This window comes from Podarcis erhardii (genome assembly GCF_964252035.2).
Source record: "Podarcis erhardii genome assembly, chromosome: 7".
In the NCBI taxonomy this organism is placed as follows: domain Eukaryota; kingdom Metazoa; phylum Chordata; class Lepidosauria; order Squamata; family Lacertidae; genus Podarcis; species Podarcis erhardii.
Genome location: NC_138511.1, coordinates 82,743,505 through 82,765,712, shown reverse-complemented (window position 1 = coordinate 82,765,712; position 22,208 = coordinate 82,743,505). Strand labels below are relative to the sequence as shown.

The 22,208-nt window shown below is 51.2% G+C and overlaps 1 protein-coding gene across 2 annotated transcripts in view; it reads right to left on the bottom strand.

Annotated features, from left to right (window-relative positions):
• Positions 1–22,208, bottom strand: part of MEGF8 (multiple EGF like domains 8) — a 61,076-nt gene that overhangs the window by 1,691 nt on the left and 37,177 nt on the right. The window contains exons 24-42 of one of the 2 annotated variants that reach the window (XM_081868611.1): positions 21,500–21,719; positions 20,639–20,771; positions 18,923–19,137; positions 17,936–18,046; positions 17,033–17,151; positions 16,740–16,944; positions 16,098–16,269; positions 15,630–15,793; positions 13,275–13,419; positions 12,069–12,303; positions 10,888–11,017; positions 9,233–9,443; positions 7,460–7,674; positions 7,095–7,302; positions 6,163–6,325; positions 4,517–4,709; positions 3,646–3,816; positions 2,060–2,190; positions 875–1,007 (exon numbers count right to left, since the gene is read on the bottom strand). In XM_081868611.1, coding sequence (XP_081724737.1) covers positions 875–1,007; positions 2,060–2,190; positions 3,646–3,816; positions 4,517–4,709; positions 6,163–6,325; positions 7,095–7,302; positions 7,460–7,674; positions 9,233–9,443; positions 10,888–11,017; positions 12,069–12,303; positions 13,275–13,419; positions 15,630–15,793; positions 16,098–16,269; positions 16,740–16,944; positions 17,033–17,151; positions 17,936–18,046; positions 18,923–19,137; positions 20,639–20,771; positions 21,500–21,719 — 3,274 coding nt within the window. The remainder of the gene's footprint in view (positions 1–874; positions 1,008–2,059; positions 2,191–3,645; positions 3,817–4,516; positions 4,710–6,162; positions 6,326–7,094; positions 7,303–7,459; positions 7,675–9,232; positions 9,444–10,887; positions 11,018–12,068; positions 12,304–13,274; positions 13,420–15,629; positions 15,794–16,097; positions 16,270–16,739; positions 16,945–17,032; positions 17,152–17,935; positions 18,047–18,922; positions 19,138–20,638; positions 20,772–21,499; positions 21,720–22,208) is intronic. The other variant, XM_081868612.1, reaches the window with a different exon arrangement.

The window sequence follows — 22,208 nt, the reverse complement described above, 5'->3', positions numbered from 1 at the left end:
TTTTATCTCCTAGCAGAGGTATGCAAATTCTGAACAGAGAATGATGTTCTGGCTATCACGGCAGGTCACTATCTAGAGGCTACGTAGGTTTATGCAATCACAGCCCAACACAAAATCATGTGGCAAGGAGCTCCATGGGTTAATTATGTGCTGTGCACACAAACCTTTCTTTTGGTTTCCTGGAAGTTCTCCTGCATGGCCTGGAGACAGGGATGTACCTAGGGGTTGGCTGTTGCCAAGGACACAGGCCCAGGGGGCCACAAAAGTTGCCCCTCTCCACTCTGCCTGCCCATTTATGTGCTCCCTAGGCTGCTCCTCCACTGCTCTGCACGGCTGGGCAAGGTATGCAAGCTTCCCTGGGTGCCTTGGCAGAGGAATGTGGTTGCTGGTGTGGGCAATCACAGCAGCCCCAGTTGGCCAATAGCGCTATTAGGAGTATGTGTGGAGAGCCCAGTAGGGTTTGGAGAGAAGAAAGATGAAGAAAGCAGGTGAGAGCTGGAGGAGGAGGGAAAAGGGAGGGAGGGAAAAGCCAGAAGGGAAAGCAGCAAGCAGAACAGAGCAGACCCAACCCTGATGGCTGCAGAGGAAGTTACCGGCAGAGCACGAAAGGTGACAAAAAGCAAACTTTTTCCATTTCTGCTACATGATCTCTCCCAGCTGAGGGCAAGGGAGCCTAGGTACACCTCTGCCTGGAGATACTGTGCTTGGGAGAGAAATGATTCTGTCTCCTGCCCCATAAACGATCTTGCACGGCTCCCAGTTATCACAGTGGGGATTGTGGGGGAGAACTTCCGGATGGACTGTGCCTTATTCCGTAAGCTTCTTTCATCCCTGCCAAGGACCCGCCTCCTGCGGCCGCAGCCCCACCCCTCACCTGTTGCTTATAGCAGTCCTTTTTGTCTGATTGGGCACTGTTCTGGCAGCCTCCCGTCTCCGTGTTGTTCTGGCAGGGGCAGCCGGTCCCATCCAGCTCGTTGCACGAGTCAGCGTGGCCGTTGCACTGGCACCTGGGAGGAGAGGGGTCACGGGGAGACACAAGAACATGAGAAGAGCCCTCCTGGATCAGGGCAACGGCCCACCCAGTCCGGCCTCCTGATCTCACAATGGCCGGCCAGATGTCTATTGAAAGCCCCCAAGCACAAGAGCCCCCTCCCCTCCTGTGACTCCCAGAAACCAGTATTCAGAAGCATTACTGCCTCTAGGGAGATACCGTATTTTTCTATCTATAAGACACACTTTTTCCCTCCTAAAAAGTAAGGGGAAATGTGTGTGCGTCTTACGGAGCGAATGCAGGCTGCGCAGCTTTCGCTGAAGCCAGAACAGCAAGCGGGATTGCTGCGCAGCAATCCCTCTTGCTTTTCTGGCTTTAGGGATAGCCGCGCAAAGCCTCTTCAACAACATTTGATTCAGAATATTTTTTTCCTTATTTTCCTCCTCTAAAAACTAGGTGTGTCTTATGGTCGGGTGCGTCTTCTAGAGTGAGAAATACGGTATATGCATGGCCCACCCATTCCGAATTCCACTGGTTTTTAAATGGACCCTGAACATAAGACTACAGTGGTACTTCAGGTTAAGAACTTAATTCGTTCTGGAGGTCTGTTCTTAACCTGAAACACCACTTTAGCTAATGGGGCTTCCTGCTGCTGCCACGCTGCCGGAGCACGATTTCTGTTCTTATCCTGAAGCAAAGTTCTTAACCTGAGGTACTATTTCTGGGTTAGCGGAGTCTGTAACCTGAAGCGTATGTAACCCGAGGTACCACTGTATAAGAACGGTCATGAAAGGATCCAGCCAGTGGCACAACCGTGTCCAGGATCCCAGCCAACCAGATATTGTAGGAAACCTGTTTCTAAGTGCTTTTAATATATGGTGTTCTCTGTTGTTTTTACTGCTGCCGTTGTAGCATCATGATGTTTCGGTTTGATATTGTGGTTTTATTGATACCACATATGATGGGAAGAAGCCCTGGGATAGGTTTTGCCCTAGAACGCAGCATACGTTTGTTTTTTTAAAAAATAAATAAGAACGAGACTCAAGCCTTGGCCTCCCGGCTCCTTACTTGGTGCACTTTCCCTCCAGCAGGAAGTAGCCGTGCAGGCAGCTCTCACATTTCTCCCCAAAGCTGTTGTTCTGACAGTTCACGCACACGGCGGCGTCCTCAGCTGGCCCTTCTGCCACCCATTTGGGGATCTGTGGGGAGGCAGGGAGACGAGCGAAATGTGACTTCCCACTCGTGCATTTTCCCCTGGCAGCAGACTAGGCTCACAATCCTCTGACGCAAATGCTGAACCTGGAACATGACGCAAACCCATTCTCTCTCTCTGAAAGGCAGCTGGTTATAGTGGAATCGGGCTTCACGTAACCTGCCCATCACTTGCACACCGCTGCGTTTTCTTTAGACCCAGCAGCAAGTGTTTCGTGTATTCGTGGGCGCAAAGGCCAGCTACAAAATGCAACTGGGAAATATGTATTTTGAGGGAGGCAAGGAGCCTTAAATCACTGCCTTTTCTCAAGAAAGGCGATTTATTTCTCATGCAGAGAAAAGTGCACAGGGTGGGTGGCACTGAACTACCTCACAGGGTTGCTATGAGGATAAAACAAGGAAGAAGAAAACCCCGTATGTCACCTCGAGCTCCTTGGAGAAAAGGAGGGATAGAAATGCAACAGTTAAAACTATGTTTTACTTAGGGGAGCCTCGTTGAAATAAATGAGCATGGCTAAATTGGGCCCATTAATTTTAGCAGGTCTGTGCTGAGCAACTTAGTTGAAAAGCACCCCATGAGTATGCCGGCACTAGCGACAAGTGCTCATTCGTCTATTTTACAGGTACACAGAGGAGTGACCAAAAAAAGTAATAATAATAATAATAATTTATTATCTATGCCCCACCCATCTGGCTGGATTTCCCCAGCCACTCTGGGCGGCTTCCAACAGAATATTAAAATACAATAGTCTATTAAACATTAAAAGCTTCCCTAAACAGGGCTGCCTTCAGATGTCTTCTGAATGTCAGGTAGTTGTTTATCGCTTTGACATCTGCTGGAAGGGCGTTCCACAGGGCGGGCGCCACTACCGAGAAGGCCCTCTGCCTGGTTCCCTGTAACTTGGCTTCTCGCAGTGAGGGAACTGCCAGAAGGCCCTCGGAGCTGGACCTCAGCGTCCGGGCAGAACGATGGGGGTGGAGACACTCCTTCAGGTATACTGGACCGAGGCCGTTTAGGGCTTGAAAGGTCAGCACCAACACTTTGAATTGTGCTTGGAAACATACTGGGAGCCAATGTAGGTCTTTCAAGACCGATGTTATATGGTCTCGGCGGCCGCTCCCAGTCACCAGTCTAGCGGCCCCATTCTGGATTAGTTGTAGTTTCCGGGTCACCTTCAAAGGTAGCCCCACACAGAGCACATTGCAGTAGTCCAAGCAGGAGATAACCAGAGCATGCACCACTCTGGCAAGTACCTGTTCAAAGGTGTGGCTATGATGCAGTAAGCACAGGAGTTCTACACACGATGGCACACAACGAAGGTGCCAACATGCATTGGATTCTCTGAAGAATATGGGTGCCACCCTTTGGACCTGGCAGGTCTCCTTCCACCAAAAGAGCTGCTAGCAGGCCCGGCTCCCCACCACCCACCGCTGGCACTCACCAAGGCCGGCTCCAGCGGGAAGCGGGCAGGATCCCGGCGGGCTCTCTCGTACTCCTCCCGCGTGATGCAGACGTTGCTGTTTCCCCGGCAGAAAGTGTTGCAGGGGCGACAGGAGCCGCCGCTCAACGCTGACCCCACAAAGAGTGGCTGGCATTTTTCACAGTGCTGCCCCTGAGGGGAAAAGAGGCGAGGGGGCCGAGTTGGGCACGGGCACGCACAGCGAGCGACGGTTTGCCTTTTCGGCCTCCCAGGAGGCCTTTAGAGGGAGGCAAGTCAGTGCAACAACACAGCAGCACGGGGATTTGGGAAGTTGCTTTCTACTGAGTCTAACTCGTCTTGTCTACACTGGCTGGCAGCAGCGCCCCGGCTGCTTTCTATTGAGTCTGACCATTGGTCCACCTAAATAGTCTTCTCCACACTGGCTGGCAGCAGCGCCCCGGCTGCTTTCTATTGAGTCTGACCATTGGTCCACCTAATTAGTCTTGTCCACACTGGCTGGCAGCAGCACCCCAGGCTGCTTTCTACTGAGTCCGACCACTGGTCCATCTAACTAGTCTTGTCCACACTGGTTGGCAGCAGCTCCCCAGGCTGGCTTTCTACTGACCCCGACCACTGGTCCATCTAACTAGTCTTGTCTACACTGGCTGGCAGCAGCTCCCCAGGGTGTCAGGTAGGAAGTGTCTCCCAGCTCTGCCTGCAGATGTTGCTGGTGATTGAACCTGGGTGCTTCTGCATTCAGGGCACATGCACTCCCATCACAGCCCAGTGTGAACCCAGCTGCAGGTCTCTTCCAACTGGCCTCTGCTTGCACCCCCAGCTCCTGCCCTCTCCCTGCGCCCCTCATACCCTCTCAGCCGCCCGCTGCCCTCACCATGGTGTTGTTGAAGCACTGCAAACACTGGTCCTGGGCCTCCACCCCCTGGCAGTTGCTGTGCTTGTTGCACTGGCACTCCACGGAGCAGTTGTGCCCCACGTAGCCAAAGTGGCACTGGCAGGCGTTGGGCTCCACGCAGGTCCCGTTCACGCAGCCCTGCTCACACACCGGCTTGCACAGCCCCGTCACACTGCAAGGGAGAAAGGAGGAGGCGCAGAACAATTGGTACACAGCGTGTGTGATCCCCACCCCCAGTGGAAATTCTGCAAAGGTTTCCCCACACGCTGGTGTTGCCCGCCTAAAAAGAGTGGCTAGAAATTGCTCTGCCTAATAGCAAACTTGAGTGGTTTACTGTGCATCACTATGGAAGTGAAAGACAGCCACAAAAATTAAGGGAGTGGGTGGTCCTACTTGGGAGACAGAGGTACACAGAATTACCGTATTTTTTGCTCTATAAGACTCACTTTTTCCCTCCAAAAAAGTGAGGGGAAATGTGTGTGGGTCTTATGGAGCGAATGCAGGCTGCACAGCTATCCCAGAAGCCAGAACAGCAAGCGGGATTGCTGCTTTCGCTGCGCAGCGATCCCTCTCGCTGTTCTGGCTTCTGAGATTCAGAATATTATTTTTTCTTGTTTTCCTCCTCCAAAAACTAGGTGCATCTTATGGTCTGGTGCATCTTATAGAGCGAAAAAAACGGTATATTAAATGGATTTTTAAATTAATGGGATATTTTTTAAAACCCACAAAACCTGCCCAACAAGAACCTGTGAGTTTATAGCAGGGGTCAGCAAACATTTTCAGCTGGGGGCCAGTCCACTGTCCCTCAGACCTTGTAGGGGGCCGGACTATATATTGATGAACGAATTTCTATGCCCCACAAATAATCCAGTGATGCATTTTAAATAAAAGGGCACATTCTACTCATGTAAAAACACGCTGATTCCTGGACCGTCCACGGGCCAGATTGAGAAGGCGATTGGGCTGGATCCACACACACACCCCCTGGGCCTTAGTTTGCCTACCCATAGTTTATAGGATATTGATAGCCTTGAGCAGCCTTTCTCAGCCCTGAGTCCCCGGATGTGCTCAAACCACAACTCCCATCATCCCTGAGCTCTGGCCAGGCTGGCTAGGAATGAAGGGAGTTGTAGTCCAACCACAGCTGGGGACCCAAAGTTGAGGTTCCGAGAGGGAAAATCCTTAGCTTCGCATCTTGGTTTGCTTGGGCAAAACAAACCATAAGCACTCTAGCTCAGGCTTAACAGGAAGCAGAGTTTGTGCTTGCTTTGTTGCTTATGCAGGGAGGAGAGCGAAGCAAGGATTCTCAGCACGCCATCGACAAGAGTCTGTTGTGATGTACAGACATAACCTACGTGGATTTACCCTGGAAGAGGAAGGGGTGCTGAAGGGAGAAGGGTTCCCCTCAATTTGGAGGGTGAAGCTGCGGCAAATGCCACCCTCCATCAATGGAGAAAAGCGGCCGGTTCGTGCACAATATCTAAAGAGACCAGGGTAGACAGAAGGGATTTCGCAGCTCGGTTGTCTGAAATGCAATGGCTCTTCGTGAAGGTGAGGCAGCTACCGCTGAGAGCACAGGCTTACAGTTCCCTGCTTCATCTCTGTCCCCCTCCCACGGCACTCACTTGTCCAGCGTGTAGCCGTTCTTGCAGGTGCACTTGTAGCCGTGGGGCAGGTCGTTGCAGTTCTGGGTCTCGTTGCAGTCGTGGTGCCCGTTCAGGCACTCATTCTCGGGAGGGCAGGCCATGAAGGCCCAGTCTGCTTTCAGGCCACACGACTCAACCAGTCCTGCAGGGAGGCGAGAAGGACAGGAGCTGCTGGCAATCCTTAAGAGCAGCTGCCCCCAACCTGGTGCACTCAAGCTCTTCTGGGCTGCATCTCGCAACCGGCTTGTATCAGGCTCTCCAGGAGCAACCAATTAATCCTGGTCTTCCCCAGACCACAGATAAAGGGAAATATTTCTGATACACGCAATTATTATTATTATTATTATTATTATTATTATTATTAACTGCCCAATACCCAGGGGTCTCAGGGCAGTTCACAGAATAAAATCAAGATATAAAATCACAAAATACCTAATAAAAATATAAACAACCCAATAGCCCCCCCACAAAATAACACATTTTAAAATGGCATAATAATAATAATAATAATAATAATAATAATAATACCCCGCCCATCTGGCCATTCTGAGCGGATTCCAACAAAAGATTAAAAATACATTAAAACATCAGTCATAAAAACTTCCCTAAACAGGGATGTAAATCGGATCAACCAAAGGCCTGGTTAAAAAGGAACATTTTTGCCTGGCGCCTAAAGATGTATAATGAAGGCGCCAGGCAAACTTCCCTGGGGAGAGCATTCCACAGACAGGGAGCCACTGCAGAGAAGGCCCCGCTCTTGTGTTGCTACCCTCCGAACCTCTTGTATTTGTGAGCATTACTGCTGGGCTGCCACTTCCCATGCCTTGTCCCGTGCTGCTTTCCACACTCCTCCCTGAGAAGGTGCCACTGACCCCACCCCACCCCTATCCCCGGTTCTGCTCAGTACCTACCGTGGTGAGGACCGCTCCTCCCTCCCTCCATGCACCGGCCTTTGCCGTTCTCGCCGCGGAGGCCGCACCAGCCGCACCGGGGCTGCTGGATGCAGAGGGCGCACTGCTGGAAACAGGAGCAGGACGGCGTGCAGCTCTCGGCCCCGCTCAGCACTCGGCCGCACATCCCGGCCGCGCAGCGCATGGGCAGGTACGTGGGGCTCATGCACTGCGGGGAGACAGGGGCGGAAGAGGGTGCCTGTTAGAGCTGACGTGGGCGCACTTTTCCCAATCGAAATCCTGCACCGTGAATCAATGACGCAGAGGAGCCCGTTTTTTGCAGGATTTCTGCAATCACAAGCTCCCCTGCTCCCCCCAGGGATTACCTGCTGCAAGCTGACGCTCCAGACACACTGCTGCCAGCCCCCGTCGGCCCCCTTGGAGCTCAGGCACTCCCCACAGGTGCTGTGGTTGTGGCACGGTGTGGGGCAGGCCAGCGGAGGCGACGACTCCACCGGCATGGGGGACACGTTGAGGAGAGAGTGGCTGAAGCAGGTCCAGTCGTAGGTGGGCTGCACGCTCAGGATACGCCTTGTCTCCCCTGGGCCAGAAGAGGGAGGAGGAGGAGGAGGAGGAGAGTCAGAGATGGTGGCCTTTGTGGTGTCCGAAACGCCTCTTCCTTTTCCTCACATACCAGGAGGCATGTCAGATGTTTCTCGGATGATTCCCAAGGGCCATTTAAGCACCCAGGGGCCTGACTTGTGGGACGCGTGCACAGCCCCCCACAGAAACAAAGAGGAGTTCCATGCAGCTGGGGCAGGAGAAAGTCATGGTGAAGTGTGCAACATGCTGCTGTCAGGAAAGCTGCTTGGATTTCTTTGTCTCGGGATCCCCTCACAAGTCAAGTAACTGCCAATTAACCTTGTTCTTTTCATCAGCTCCCCTCAAACGCTCCACCAGTGGCAGATCTTGGGGTCTCAAACTTGGTATCGCCCCTTGCCTCTCACCTTCCATTCCACGTCATAGTCCCAGCGTCCCTGAACCTCTGCGACTGAACCGCTCCCCTAAATCTGCCTTTGATTCGCTACGGCCTAGGACCCTCGTACCTACGGGACCGCCTCTCCCGGTATGTTCCACGGAGGACCTTAAGGTCCATAAATAGCAACACCCTAGTGGTCCCGAGCCCTAAGGAAGTTAGACTGGCTTCAACCAGAGCCAGGGCCTTTTCAACACTGGCTCTGGCCTGGTGGAACGCTCTGCCTCATGAGACCAGGGCCCTGCAGCATCTGATTTCTTTCCGCAGGGCCTGTAAGACAGAGTTGTTCCGCTTGGCCTTTGGCTTGGAGCCAATTTGATTTCCTCCCCCTCTTTCTTTTTCCTTTCTCCTCCTGTGATGAGGCTGCATTTTAATATTTTAATGTTTCAGTATTTTAATGTATTTTAATCTTGTTTTAAGTTGTATTCATTCAGCTTCTTTTATTATTGCTTGATAGCCGCCCTGAGCCCGACCTTGGTGGGAGGGTGGGGTATAAATAAAAATAATTATTATTATTATTATTATTATTATTATTATTATTATTATTATTATTAGTGGCTGTCTGACCAATATCTGACTTAGTGTGGTGTTCTGTCTTGAAGAACCCAATAACATAAGATCATGCAATTGGGCCTCCTAATCCAGAACCCCCTGTTCTCACAGTGACCAACGAGATGCCCATGGCAAGCCTTCAGGCAGGTCCCATGCCCAAGAGCAGTCTCCCCTCCTGGGGCTTCCAGCCACAAAATCCCCATTTGAGAGCCAGTGTGGTGTAGTGGTTAAGAGTGCTAGTCTTGTAATCTGGGGAACCGGGTTCGCGTCCCCGCTCCTCCACATGCAGCTGCTGGGTGACCTTGGGCCAGTCACACTTCTCTGAAGTCTCTCAGCCCCACTCACCTCACAGAGTGTTTGTTGTAGGGGAGGAAGGGAAAGGGGAATGTTAGCCGCTTTGAGACTCCTTAAAGGGAGTGAAAGGCAGGATATCAAACCCAAACTCTTCTTCTTCTGCCTCCCCCTTGCACTCCTGTGTAGCCCCTTCCCCGCGGCTCTTTCTCCCTCTGCCTGCAAGGCCCACCAACGGTTCCCTCCCCACCCCCACTGGCCCCCACCTCTTGCCCCTCACCTGTGCGCTTGAACTGCCGCGTCCACATGCACTTCCCAGAAGCCGTGCACTTGGCGCAGTCTGAGGCCTCGCACGAGATCTCCGAACAGTTGCTGGCGACGAAGATCTCGCGCTGGTTAATGCGGCAGTCGTTCTCCGAGGTGCAGCTGCCGGTGCTGCCGATGCAGGCGCCCTCGGGGCAGTTGGTGCACCACTTGCACTGGGGTAAGGCCTGGGGGGGGGGGTCAGAATACAAGGTCAAAGCCTGCCCAGCTGGGGCACGGTCACTACAAACCAAAGACTGGCGACAATGCTTCCCTCCCAAACCCGTACAACCCCTTGGCTTATATAAGCCTAGTTCACAAATTTACATTTTCATATGGTTTTGATTGTATGACTGTCATAAACCACTTTGGTTTTTTAAAGTAAGGCAGCAATCTGCAAATGTTTTAATAAATAAACTGGCACTGTAACCTTTCTGGCGCTCGGTGTGCTCTGAGTAGCATTGATGCTGATCTGCAGGTGGAAATTAGGGGTTGCAATCAGATCACTTTCCATCATAGAACTGTAGAGTTGGAAGGGATCCTGAGTGTCACCGAGTCGAACCCCCAGCAATGCAGGAATCTCAACTAGATCATACACAGCAGATGGCTATCCAAACTCTGGTTAAAAACCTCCAATGAAGGAGAGTCCACCACCTTCCAAGGGAGTCCGTTCCACTTTCGAACAGCTCTTACTGTTAGAAAGGGCTTCCTGATGTTTGGTCAGAATCTCCTTTCATTGGTTTGGGTCGTAGCCTCCAGAGCAGAAGAAAACAAGTTTGCTCCATCCTCCAAGTGACAGCCCTTTAGATATCTGAAGATGGCTATCATATATCTTCTCGCTCTCCTCTTTCCCAAGCTACACATACCCAATTCCTACAACCGTTCCTCATAAAGCTTGGTTTCCAGACCCTTGATCATCTTGGTCACCCTTCTCTGCACACACTCAAGCTTGTCAATATCCATCTTAAATTGTGGTACCCAGCACTGGACACAAGACTCCAGGTGTGGTCTGACCAAGGCAGAACAGAGTGATGCTGTGACTTCCCTTGATCTGGATGCTATACTTTTGTTGATGCAGCCTAGAGGAGCATTAGCCTTTTTTCCCCCTGCTGCATCATACCATTGACTCATGTTCATCTTGTGGTCCACCAAGACCCCTAGATCCTTTTCACATGTACTGTTAGTAAGCCAGGTGTCCCCCATTCTGGTTCTTGCTTCCTAAGTGCAGAACCTCCCATTTGTCCCTATTGAAGTTCATTTTGGGCCTAGTTCTCCCATCTGTTAGGGTCATCTTGAACCCCAATTCTGTCCTTGATCCTTTTTGCCATTTCCCCCTCCCTGTTCTCAGAACCCACTCCCTTGGGACACTCTGGAATACCTGGCCACGCTTCGAATTCCGCACTTCCCTATCATTCCCCTGCACCCAATTTGGGGAGCGTCAGGAACTGGAGAGGTGGGGATTATGTGCCACTACAGTGTGAGCCAAAGGCCACCACCTGCCGTCAGTGCTCCCTGAAAAGTGAATGCAGAAGTGCAGAGTTTAGAAGCCCTGCAACTTCCAACACAGATGGAAGAAGACGTACTCCCCAGGCAGTGAGCCAGCTGCCAGAAGGAGGGCTGGGGGCTACTCACTGGAATGCCCAGGCTGTGGGCCATGGCACGAGGGTGTTGGGCAAGGCACTCGCTGCAGGTCCTCAGCCGGCGGCACTCATCTGCGGACCTTGGGGTGGGGAAGCAGGAGGTCCCACCAGAACAGCCCTGCCTGCAGGAAGGAAGGGAGAGCAACCAGGAAGCTCAGTGGGGGGAAAACTCTTCCAAACTCTTCTCCTATACCTATAGGACCAACCCTATTTGCTCAACCTTCTCAATGCATGATCTGCACCCCCCAGATTTATTTATTTTTTAAAAGGGAGTGAAATTCTCTAAAATGAGAGGATAGCACAATGAATCATATTGTTAAAGGAGGCCACATCCATCTTCCTGTAGGCCTCCAGAGGACTACAACTCCCATCATCCCTCACCTGCTGGCTGGGGCTGATGGGAACTGGAGGTCAACTACATCTGGAGGGCTACAGGCTCCCCATCCCTGCTCTAAACAAATGGGGGAAAGGGATGAAAAAAAGTTTATGGGATGAGAGCAAACAAAATTGGCTTGCGTGGAAACAATGAGAGGAAAATAAAAGATGGAAGAGGACAACCAAATTAAGGGTCTTAAAGCAATTTTCACAATGAAAGAATTAAGAACAGGTGTTCCCAATAAACGATTCAACCATCTATTAGATGAGATTCAAAAGTTAATCAGTTTGGTTATAGAATTTGGTGTATCTATGGTGGTTCGGTTAGGCTCAAGAGAGTTTTGGGCAAAGTTGAAGAACCTGGAAAACAAATTAGCAAGGGAGAAACAGGAAGGGGAGCACTCGTCTGTACTTTATGGGAAATTATGGATGTAGGAGTACAATGTGATTTTTTGGGGTAGAGGATTCAGTGTCTCTTCTGTATAGAACTTTATGAAACTACACAGCACGAATGTGAAATCCATTTGCTAACAATTGTGCGCTCCCTGGTATGGCTACATTACAATAACCTGAAGGCACCTGATGGAGCTTTGGCAATGCCTCATTTTAACCCCAGTGACTACTTGTGCACCTCCTGCCACCAATGAGCTCCTCCCAAACAGCTCCAGCCCCCAGTTCTTCTCTCTGCTCTTGCCTAGTCCCACCCCAACTGCTAACCGCACCGTCCTGTTTCCTAACAAGAGGCACGGTCCGGCCACTCTCATCTTTGCTGTTTGCCCAGACTCTGCCCCTCCTCACCTCTCGGCAGCATCCGCAGAGAGGCAGCTGGCGTGGCACCAGGTGCAGCTGGCATTGGACCTGTTGCAGGCTTCCGGACTGCTGAAGATGAGGCAAGGGTCGGAGGGCACGGAGAGAGCCACCATGCGCCCCAGCGCCACCCCGTTGAAGCCCCCGGAGAGGTAGATGCGTCCTCCGACAGCGGCCACGGCGTGGGCAATGGACTCCATGATGGGCTCTCCCACTACTGCTTCTGCTGGAGAGGGGAAAAAGAAACGCACAGGTGAGCAAAACTGGAGAGAGAACACACAGGGCTAAGGACAGTGGCCGGAAGCACATAAATGCACCTATGCAGCCAAATCAAACAACTGAAGGTGTTCTTTCAGAAAAGTATGGAAGGAAACGATTTGCAAGGCAAACACAGAAGATGAGGAAGCACTAGGGAACCTATAAAGCAGCAGATAGGAAGGGGATCTCATCCTCCAGCCAGCTTGGCCAGTGGACAGGAATGATGCGAACTGAAATCTGCTGACGTCCGGAGGGCCAGAGGTTCCCCCTCGCTTCACTAGATAAATGAATATAATTTCTACAAGGGCCCTGCACCGACGTAACACTGGGCAGTCTTCTAGACAACTGAAAGCACCTTGCAGGCCACACTCTCTGCCCTCCACTCACAAAGGCTCCCTTTTCGAGTTCAGAGCTAACCATGGTTAGCTTTCTGTCTACAATGAACTGCTAACCATGGTTGATGCCAAGTGAGAGCGTGCAAGCAGCTTCAGAAGTGGATTTGGCACTAGCTTTATTTGGCAAAAACTCTGGTGTCAACGTAATGCTAAGTGCAGGTAGCTGAAATGGAGGAATAGAGAAATACCCACGCCAGGCAGCAGGAACTCCCTATGGGGTGCCCTCCGCTACCTAACCATGGATAACAGGTGGGCACAATGTCTACAGTCAGTCAGTCCACATTGTGGGAGGCTCACCCGCTCTCCTTTATCACATGTACAAACATGGAGGACTTGAAGCCCTAGGGATCTGTGGCAATCGAATCAAATTCTGAACCAATAAGGTAATGTTTCGTTGCAAATTAAAATGACTTGCATCATTTATTCTGCGTGTCAAATAGGGACCAGGGAGTATTATTTGTAAGGAAGCTCAGATCGCTGGGCCACAGGCTGCTGCGCCTGGGATGCCATCCGATCTTACCAAAAAATCCATCCCAGCCCTGACCTGTGCTGTTGGGTAGGATCCAGGTGTTGCAGTTTAGCTGGTAGAAGAAAAGGTGGTTGGTGAAATTCTCGCGTTCTGTGCGCCCTCCGATCACCACCATGGTGTCCTTCAGTACTGCTGCGACATGGAAGAAGTGAGCCAGCGGCTGGTGAGGGTAGCAGGGAACAAGGGATTGAGGAAAGACAGGAAAGAGCCGTTTAGTAATAGCTTATCACAATTCCCCCCAATATGAGCCTCGTACTCCACGGGGCCCCTTCTCAAGCCCATTCTTCCCGCCGGATGCTCTGCTCACCCGACAGACAGAGATGGCTAAGCTCTGGCTCTCCAGGACAGACTATATTATAACAATATATAGTCTTCACTGGCTCCCAGTACGTTTTTGAGCATAATTCAAAGTGTTGGTGCTGACCTTTAAAGACCTAAACCACCTCAGTCCAGTATACCTGAAGGAGCGTCTCCACCTCCATCATTCTGCCCAGACACTGAGGTCCAGCACCAAGGGCCTTCTGGCGGTTCCCTCGCTGTGAGAAGCCAAGTTACAGGGAACCAGGCAGAGGGCCTTCTCGGTGGTGGTGCCTGCCCTGTGGAACGCCCTCCCACCAGATGTCAAGGCTATAAACAACTACAGTAATTTTTGCTCTATAAGACTCACTTTTCCCCTCCTAAAAAGTAAGGGGAAATGTGTGTGCGTCTTATGGAGCGAATGCAGGCTGCACAGCTATCCCAGAAGCCAGAACAGCAAGAGGGATTGCTGCTTTCACTGCATCCCTCTTGCTCTTCTGGCTTCTGGGATTCAGATTTTTTTTTTCTTGTTTTCCTCCTCCAAAAAATAGGTGCGTCTTATGGTCTGGTGCGTCTTATAGAGCGAAAAATACGGTATTTTACTTTTAAAAGACAACTGAAGGTGGCCCTGTTTAGGGAAGTTTTTAATCTCTGATGCTGTCTTGTTTTTAATATTCAGTGGAAGTCGCCCAGAGTGGCTGGGGAAACTCAGCCAGATGGGTGGGGTATAAATAATAAATTATTATTATAATTATAACAGTTCTGTTCCAAATATACTGGCTGCCTGCACTGACCCTCCAAAGGAACAGCACTGGTTTTGACCTTTAAAGCTCTTCTCGGCTTAGGACCCCAATATCCTCCCCACCCCAAAAGCAAAACCCTTGTGGTTAATGCAAGGAAGAGCTGGGGTGCGTGGGTGGGATTGGACTCCCATCCCACAGTAAGCGCAAGGGAAGGAGGGAAAGGGGGGAAATGTTAAATTGTGCCATCGCTGAAATTGCGAGGAGGACAAGCACCCTCCCTGGGGAAATGATGGCTCTGTCAAGTGTTTGCAGGATCACGTGCTCATCATGGCCAACCTATACCAGACAGCAGATAACTCGCTCGGGAGGAACGACGAAATCTTCCGCAGGAAAGGGAAGACAAATTGCCGAGAGTGATATAAAGCTTCAGCTGACCTCCTTATCAGGCTGACTCACACCCAGGGGATGACAAGGCTAAGCGTGCCTTACATTGTTCTGTGCAAAGGTTTCGCTCAAGGGAGCTGGCTCATCCTCCCATATCGGAGGGCGGGGGGAGATCCTGGCCATGAAATCATTCGGTAAGGGGAGTAGATCGGGGGCAGAAGATCTGCTTTTCACACTGAAGATCCCAGGCTCTGTCATGGACCAACTTCAGATAGGATTTGGAAAGACCTTTGCCAGAAACCCTGGAGATCTACCGCCAGTCAGTATTGAGCTGGATAGCTCTAATTCTGCATAAGGCGGCAGCTTCCTAGATTCCTATCTTCCGATCTCCATGCCACGTATTTAAACTTCCTGCTTAATTGTGCTTTGTGTGAAGCAGCAGAGTCATTGGGATTGTCTACCTCAAACACCCAAACTTCTTGCACTGAGCTTGCCCACGTTCTACGTGATCTCGCCTCTCCTAGCATGTATATGCAAAAGAGGGCACACATGACACAGGTGCAGGCACACACACACCACACACACACACACACACACACACACACCATTTTCTCATTCCCTCAACCCGTGCTGTCCTCGAAAATGAATCTTTTCTCACTTATGCTATCCTACATTTCCCTGCAACACATGGACTTGTAGAGCTGGAAAAGACCAAGAGGGTCATCTCCCGATGCAGGAATCTCACAGATAGTGCTAAGCAGACCTCATAATTCATTCTGGGCCTCAGGGGCTTTGCAATAGCGGCACCAAAGATGGGGAGAATCTTTACACTGGGAAACTCTCTGGTGGTTTCTCCGTACCTGAAGCCCTGTGTCTTTTTGGGAAGGCTGGTACTTAACTGCACCCTGGCCGCAACTGTTACATTTCTGCCCTGGCAGCATCTCACCTTTGGCCCCTGAGACGGAGCCAGCAAGCTCCAGGTCAGGTTGGGATAATAAAGGCTGTAGAGCTCAGGGGAAGCAGAAACCATCTCCACGTGGAAGCGATGGCCGCCAAAGACATAGATGGCATCCGTGCCCTCGTGGTACACAGCCGAGTGTCCGTACAGACCTGAAAAGTAAATTCAATACCAGGTGTTTTGTTTGCTGGGTGGGACTGGGGGGCAGGGTCTGTGTTTGATCTCACTAGTGGAAATACAGAGTCAGGCACCGTGGGACATTTGTAACGTTTCCCAGCCTGCACGCCTTGCAACTGTGGCACGAAGGATTTATGGGATTCCTCCTCTTAGAGGTTTTCAGAAGAGGCGACTGTCTCAAATCAAGGCAACTTTGCCTTCTCAAGAGGAGCATTTTTTTGGCTCTGTAACCACCTAGTTAATCCCAGGGCCCCACAGCGGGTCGAAAGGATCCCCTACCCGTAGGGGGCGTTCCAGCCTGGCTCCCGGCACGCCAGCTCTCCGACACGACGTTATATTCCAGCAGTTTCTTGTTGAAGCCGTTCTCAGGAGAGTAGCCACCAATAAGGAGCAGGGAAGAGCCCCGCCGAGCCGTGAGTGTGTGACCGGCCACGGCAGGGATGAGAGGGTCCTGGAGAAGTCGGGAAGGGAACAGGGAACAGTCAGGATCCAGGGCATATGAAAGAGAAGGGCATGGGACAGGGGTGTGGGGCACAGAGTTCCTTCCTCTTTCTACCAATATGGATTCATCTGTAGCAACACTGGTGGAATGTGAGGGGGCCGTTTATAGGCTAAGACGGATTCTTTCCCCTCCACCAGAAGAACCCAGTACGCTGCATCGTGGAAACAGAGGAGCATATGCTCTGTGAATTAACCCCAGGCCTTTGCCCTGAGACCTCCCGTACCCAGGTGCTCTCCTCATTCCTCAATCGGTCATGTAATAATCTGCTGCCAACACCCACAGTTTCGGATCAGGAGAAGGTACATGCCCAGCTCGGGAGTGTCCTGGAAGCATCTGGTTGCCTGCTGTTGGAAGTGAACTGGCCTGATCCAGTTAACAGGGACCTGCCAACCGCTCGCAGTCTAAATGAGGGGGGTTACCTGCACGAGCCTCCATTGCAAAGTGGTGAGGTTGAGCAGCCAGAAGTCGTTGGCCACCCCGTCGGTCGTCAGTCCACCAAGCACATACATCGCCTTGCAGGAGGGGATGTAGGCGGCCGCGTGAAAGTACCGAGGGTTGGGCCCTGGGCCTCTGTCCTCCGTCCCTGCCAGCATCTGGGTCCAGCGGCGCTCAGCAATGGAGTATCTGCGGAGAGACAGCGCCCTCTATGGCCAGGATGGGAAAGGCAGGGGCGGCCCATTGGAATAAGCCTGGGGAGGGGAGGGTCTCTTACCTGTACACGTTGCCCAGCATCCCCTCTCGCAGTGACATGCCCCCAAACATCCAAAGCGTGGTGTCCGGCCCCTCCACCATGGTGTGGCCCAGGCGGTGAAGAAACCGGCTGGCTGTGTCCTTGGAAAATGCACAGGTGAGGGTTAGATTATAGTGCTGGGTCTTTCTGCATCTATGCCCACTTAGTGGCCAGTCAGGCTGCCTCAGAGACCCTGAGTGCGTAGAATCTCAGACTTGTAGAGCTGGAGGGACCCCAGGGGTCATCTAGTCCAACCCCCTGCAATGCAGGAATCTCAGCTAAAGCATCCATGGCAGATGGCCACCCAACCTCTCCTTAAAAACCTCCAAGGAAGGAGAGCCCACAACCTTCCAAGGGAGACCATTCCACTGTCAAACGGCTCTTACAGTCAGAAAGTTCTTCCTGATGTTTCGTCAGAAGATCTCTTGTTGTAACTTGAAGCCATTGGTTTGAGTCCTACCCTCCAGAGCAGGAGAAAGCAAGTTTGTTCCCTCTTCCATGTGACAGCCCTTGAGATACTTGAAGATGGCGATCATATCTCCTCTCCCTCTCCTCTTTACCAGGCTAAACAAACCCAGCTCCTTCAACCGTTCCTCATAAGGCTCGGTTTCCAGATCCTTGATCATGTCAGTTGCCCTCTTCCTCAGATAGAGGACAAACTGATTAGATGCCCTGACTGTGTAACAAGCCCAAAGCACAGCTATTTTCAAGAGTGACATTGCTCAGAGCAGCAAGAATTTTTTAAAAAAAATTTAATGCAGTATGCTCTCAGTGATAAATTACCCATTCTCATGGCTCAAAGAGGCCCCAGGCCGGATGACAGAGAAAATGAACCGAAAAGCTAATGTCAGAGGGAGCCTTCAAGGGATGTGGGGGTTCACTTACAGCTGTCAGCTGGGTGTCGATCAAGGTTTCCCAAATGATCTTGCCAGCATCTAGAGGGATGGAACAATCTTTGCCGGCAAACCGATCGCTGCAAACACACAGACCCAGGCTCTAGGGAAGAGATGGGGGGGGGGGAGGCAGAGAGACAAAGAAGGGTGGGAAGACAATGAGACCCACAGGAGGACGCACACAAATTTTGGGAACTGGAACTGGCTCTGCACTGCCATCACAATACTCAAAGGCCACCGTCAAACCACCTGAGGCTCATAGGAGGCAACCTATAGAATCATAGAATCATAGAGTTGGAAGAGAGCACAAGGGCCACCGAGTCCAACCCCCTGCCAAGCAGGAAACACCATCAGAGCACTCCTGACATATAGTTGTCAAGCCTCTGCTTAAAGACCTCCAAAGAAGCAGACTCCACCACACTCCTTGGCAGCAAATTCCACTGTCGAACAGCTCTTACTGTCAGGAAGTTCTTCCTAATGTTTAGGTGGAATCTTCTTAGGTGGAACTTGCAATGGCTCTCACACAACAAAGTACCCAGGTAACTCCTGTACTTTCTGGAGATTTTCATATGTCGATGAGCAACTATATATGATTCCTGCACTTCTACCCATAGTCTGCTTGCCTGCTTTTTCCTGAGGTGTAGACTCAAGGCCACCTCACCTATGATCAGTTACCCACCCTGCAGCCATTCTGCTCAGCAGAATGCAGCCAACCTACCTGTATCCAGGCACTGCTTTTGTCATGCTGTCGTGCAAGGCCCTTTGGACATACCTGTATCACTGCAGACCAGGCCTGGAACTTAATGCCTTCCTAGCTTGTGAATGCTTTTTGACTGGGCACCCATGCCAGCTCCTAAACTCCCTGGGCAGAAACCCAACTGCCTTTCCCCTTTGCCATTGAGGCCACCCTTGTCCCTGGACCTTTCTGAAATATTCCTGCCCTTCATGCACACACACAAACCAAACCCCCGGGGCTCACCCTGTTGCAAACCCCCTGCCCCACATGAGCGCTGCAGTTGCCCGGGCAGATCTGAAACTGGCAGCTGGGCCCCGTGTAGCCGTTTCTGCAGATGCAGCTCCCCTCCTGGCACTCCTGGTTGGGGTGGCAGCTGGGGCGGCAGCGGTGCACCGTGTAGGTAGCGTTGAAGCCCGAAGCCTCGGTGGAGTTGGCCTCGTAGTAGATGACCAGAAGGCCTGCAAGTACAGGGAGGGAGAGAATCGGAGGAGCAGCATTCCTAGATCGTGGAACTGCCGAGCTGGAAGGGACCCCAAGGGTCATCTAGCCCAGCCTTTCTCAACCTGTGGGTCCCAAGATGTTGTCGAACTACAAGTCCCATCACCCTTAGCTAGTAAGGCCTGAGCTCAGGGACAATGGCAGTTGTAGTCCAACAACATCTGGGGACCCACAGGTTGAGAGCCGCTGATCTAGCCTGTAACAGAGATTGAACCTGCAACGTTATCAGCACCACAAGTCTAGGCAAAAAGGTAAAGGTAAAGGACTCCTAGACAGTTAAGTCCAGTCAAAGGCAAGTAGGGGGTTGCAGTGCTCATCTCGCTTTCAGGCCAAGGGAGCCGGCGTTTGTCCACAGACAGCTTTCCGGGTCATGTGGCCAGCATGACTAAACCACTTCTGGTGCAACGGAACACCGTGATGGAAACCAGAGCGCACGGAAACGCCGTTTACCTTCCTGCCGGAGCGGCACCTATTTATCTACTTGCACTGGTGTGCTTTCGAACTGCTAGGTTGGCAGGAGCTGGGACAGAGCAACGGGAGCTCACTCTGTTGTGCGGATTTGAACCGCCGACCTTCTGATCAGCAAGCCCAAGAGACTCAGTGGTTTACACCACAGCGGCACCCGTGTCCCTATACCACAAGTCTAACTAACTGAACTATCCAGCATTGCATAGAAGGATTCAGATTTCCTTTATCAGGGCGAGAGTATGGAGGAACGAAGCAGGAATTTATATTGTGTTGCTTCTAAGGGCATGCAGAGATCCCTCAGAAGCATTGCAAAGCGCAAAGTTTGCAGATGGGTTTTCCGTGCAAGTAAGCTTGCCTGTTATTAGATGGGCTGCTTCACAACACACAGCCATCTTGAAGGTCCCAGGCCACAGAGAGGTTAGGCTGGCCTCAACTAGAGCCTGGGCTTTTTCGGCTGCGGCTCCAACCTGGTGGAATGCTCTGTCACAAGAGACAAGGGCCCTGCAGGACTTGACATCTTTCCGCAGGGGCTGCAAGACAGAGCTGTTCCACCAGGCCTTTGGTCAGGGCGCAGCCTGACTCCCTCCTTTGGCAATCTTTACAAAACTTTAGTTTATGGTTGCCATCAATTTTGATTTTGATTATTTTTTATAATGTTTTTATAATGTTGCACTACTTCAGTGTTGTTAGCTGCCCTGAGCCCGGCTTCAGCTGGGGAGGGCGGGATATAAATAAAATTTATTATTATTATTATTAAAGAGATGCTCTGGTTCATGAGTGGTGATGCTGATGCCTAAGAGGCCGCTGGCCTTTCATAAGCTTTCATTGCCTCTCACTAGTGGGAAAGGAACCCTGCCTTTCAAATAAAGGTATGTGATTCGCCATAGTCAAGAGTCGTAATGTGGAGCTAAGTGGATCTGACTAGCAAACAAATTCACTAAGTTCACACCCCGCATCAAAACTCTTGAATCCAACCTCCTCCCTTCTTCCTACCTGATACGGCCTCCACAGTGATGGGACGTGGACGACCCTGGCCGCAGAAAGCCCCAATGAGAGTGCGATCCAATTGGATCAGGCCCGTGTCCAGGAAGTCAGGAAGTCCATCAAAGGCATAGACATAGTTATTCTAAGGAGAGAGCGAAGGGGAAGCAAGCATGAGTCATCAGCATTGGATCTAACTTGCTATTCTTCAAAGAGACCCTCAGTTTTTCAAATACAGCCCTCTGGTTTCTGTTTTGTGACTTCCAACAGGGACTCTAGATCAGGGTTTCCCAGACTTGGGTTTCCAGGTGCTGTTGGACTACAAATCCCATCATCCCATTACTAAAAGCAAGTTAACGACAAAGATATGCTTAGAGAAATATGCATGCATTTTCGTGGTGAGATTTGGTGGGTGATTCAGCGGCATGAAATGTGTGTGGGGGGGGGAGGTATTTGCCCAGTTTGGATTTTGTTTCATTCACGACTGGGCTCCGTTAAATAAACTGGGAGGGATAAAGGAGAGTGGTGAAAATTCTTACAATGCCACTCTAATCTTTTGCGCCAATATCTCATTGTAAGAAATGGGGGAAATATTTCAAACTTCCAGCGCCCCAAGAAACTGCCTCCCCCTTAAAAAAAGGGGGAGCTTCACGCTTCTAGACATGCTTTTGAGAGACAGCAGTATGTTTTTTAGGCAAAATATGCCAAATGCCACAGAAGACAGAAGAATGAGGAAGCTTTAGTCATGTCCATCTCCTCCTGCTGATTTCTGACATTACTAGTGTATTAAATGACAAACATCTGCCTCTGGAAGATATCACTTGCCTACAGAATCAGCCCCCTGGCCCCCATTGTGCCCACCCCTGTGCTCACCATACAGAGGGTATCAGGTTGGATAGTGAGGGTGATCGTAGGGCAGATCTGCTCTGGCCGGCAGGGCTGCATGTCCTCAGTGGTCGACAAGACCCAGACGCAGTAGGAGAGTCCGCCCTGCGGGGGGCCCCCAGCCCGCTGAGAGCTCAACGACGAAGAGGAAGAGAGGTTGGCAAGCAAGGAGCGCCCCACACACTCCTGGTAGCAAACGCCCTCGTTTCTGGTGGATAAAAATAAAGCAGACCGTAATAAAAATAAAGCAGACCAAAATCCTTTGGGTTTTGTCATGCAGGGCTGCGCGAAGTCACCCTGCCCTTTAAAGAACTGTGAAGTCTGGCCCAACCTAACAGAAATTCTGAAAAGACAGCAGGGCCACTTGGCGTCGCCTTAGTCCTTTGAGGAATCGGCCAGGAGGCTTAAACAGCGCTTCGTTTTGGTGATTTTGCAGCGTGTTAATTTTTTTAAACCACCAACTCTCTTCCCACCCTACTAACTTAGGACGGGGAAGGAAAAGATAGCCTATAATTAGCTTCCGCAGGCTGTCTTGGAGGTAAGCAGAAGCAGAAAAAAAACGGAGATGGCAATTACTGCTCCAAATGTCAGGGATGAAGATTGTAAAGCTAATTTGCCTAACCCTCCCTATTGGAGCAAGGAGGAAGAGTGGCTCACTGCAGGTCAGCATTCTCCATGACAGAGAATTCTGCAGAAT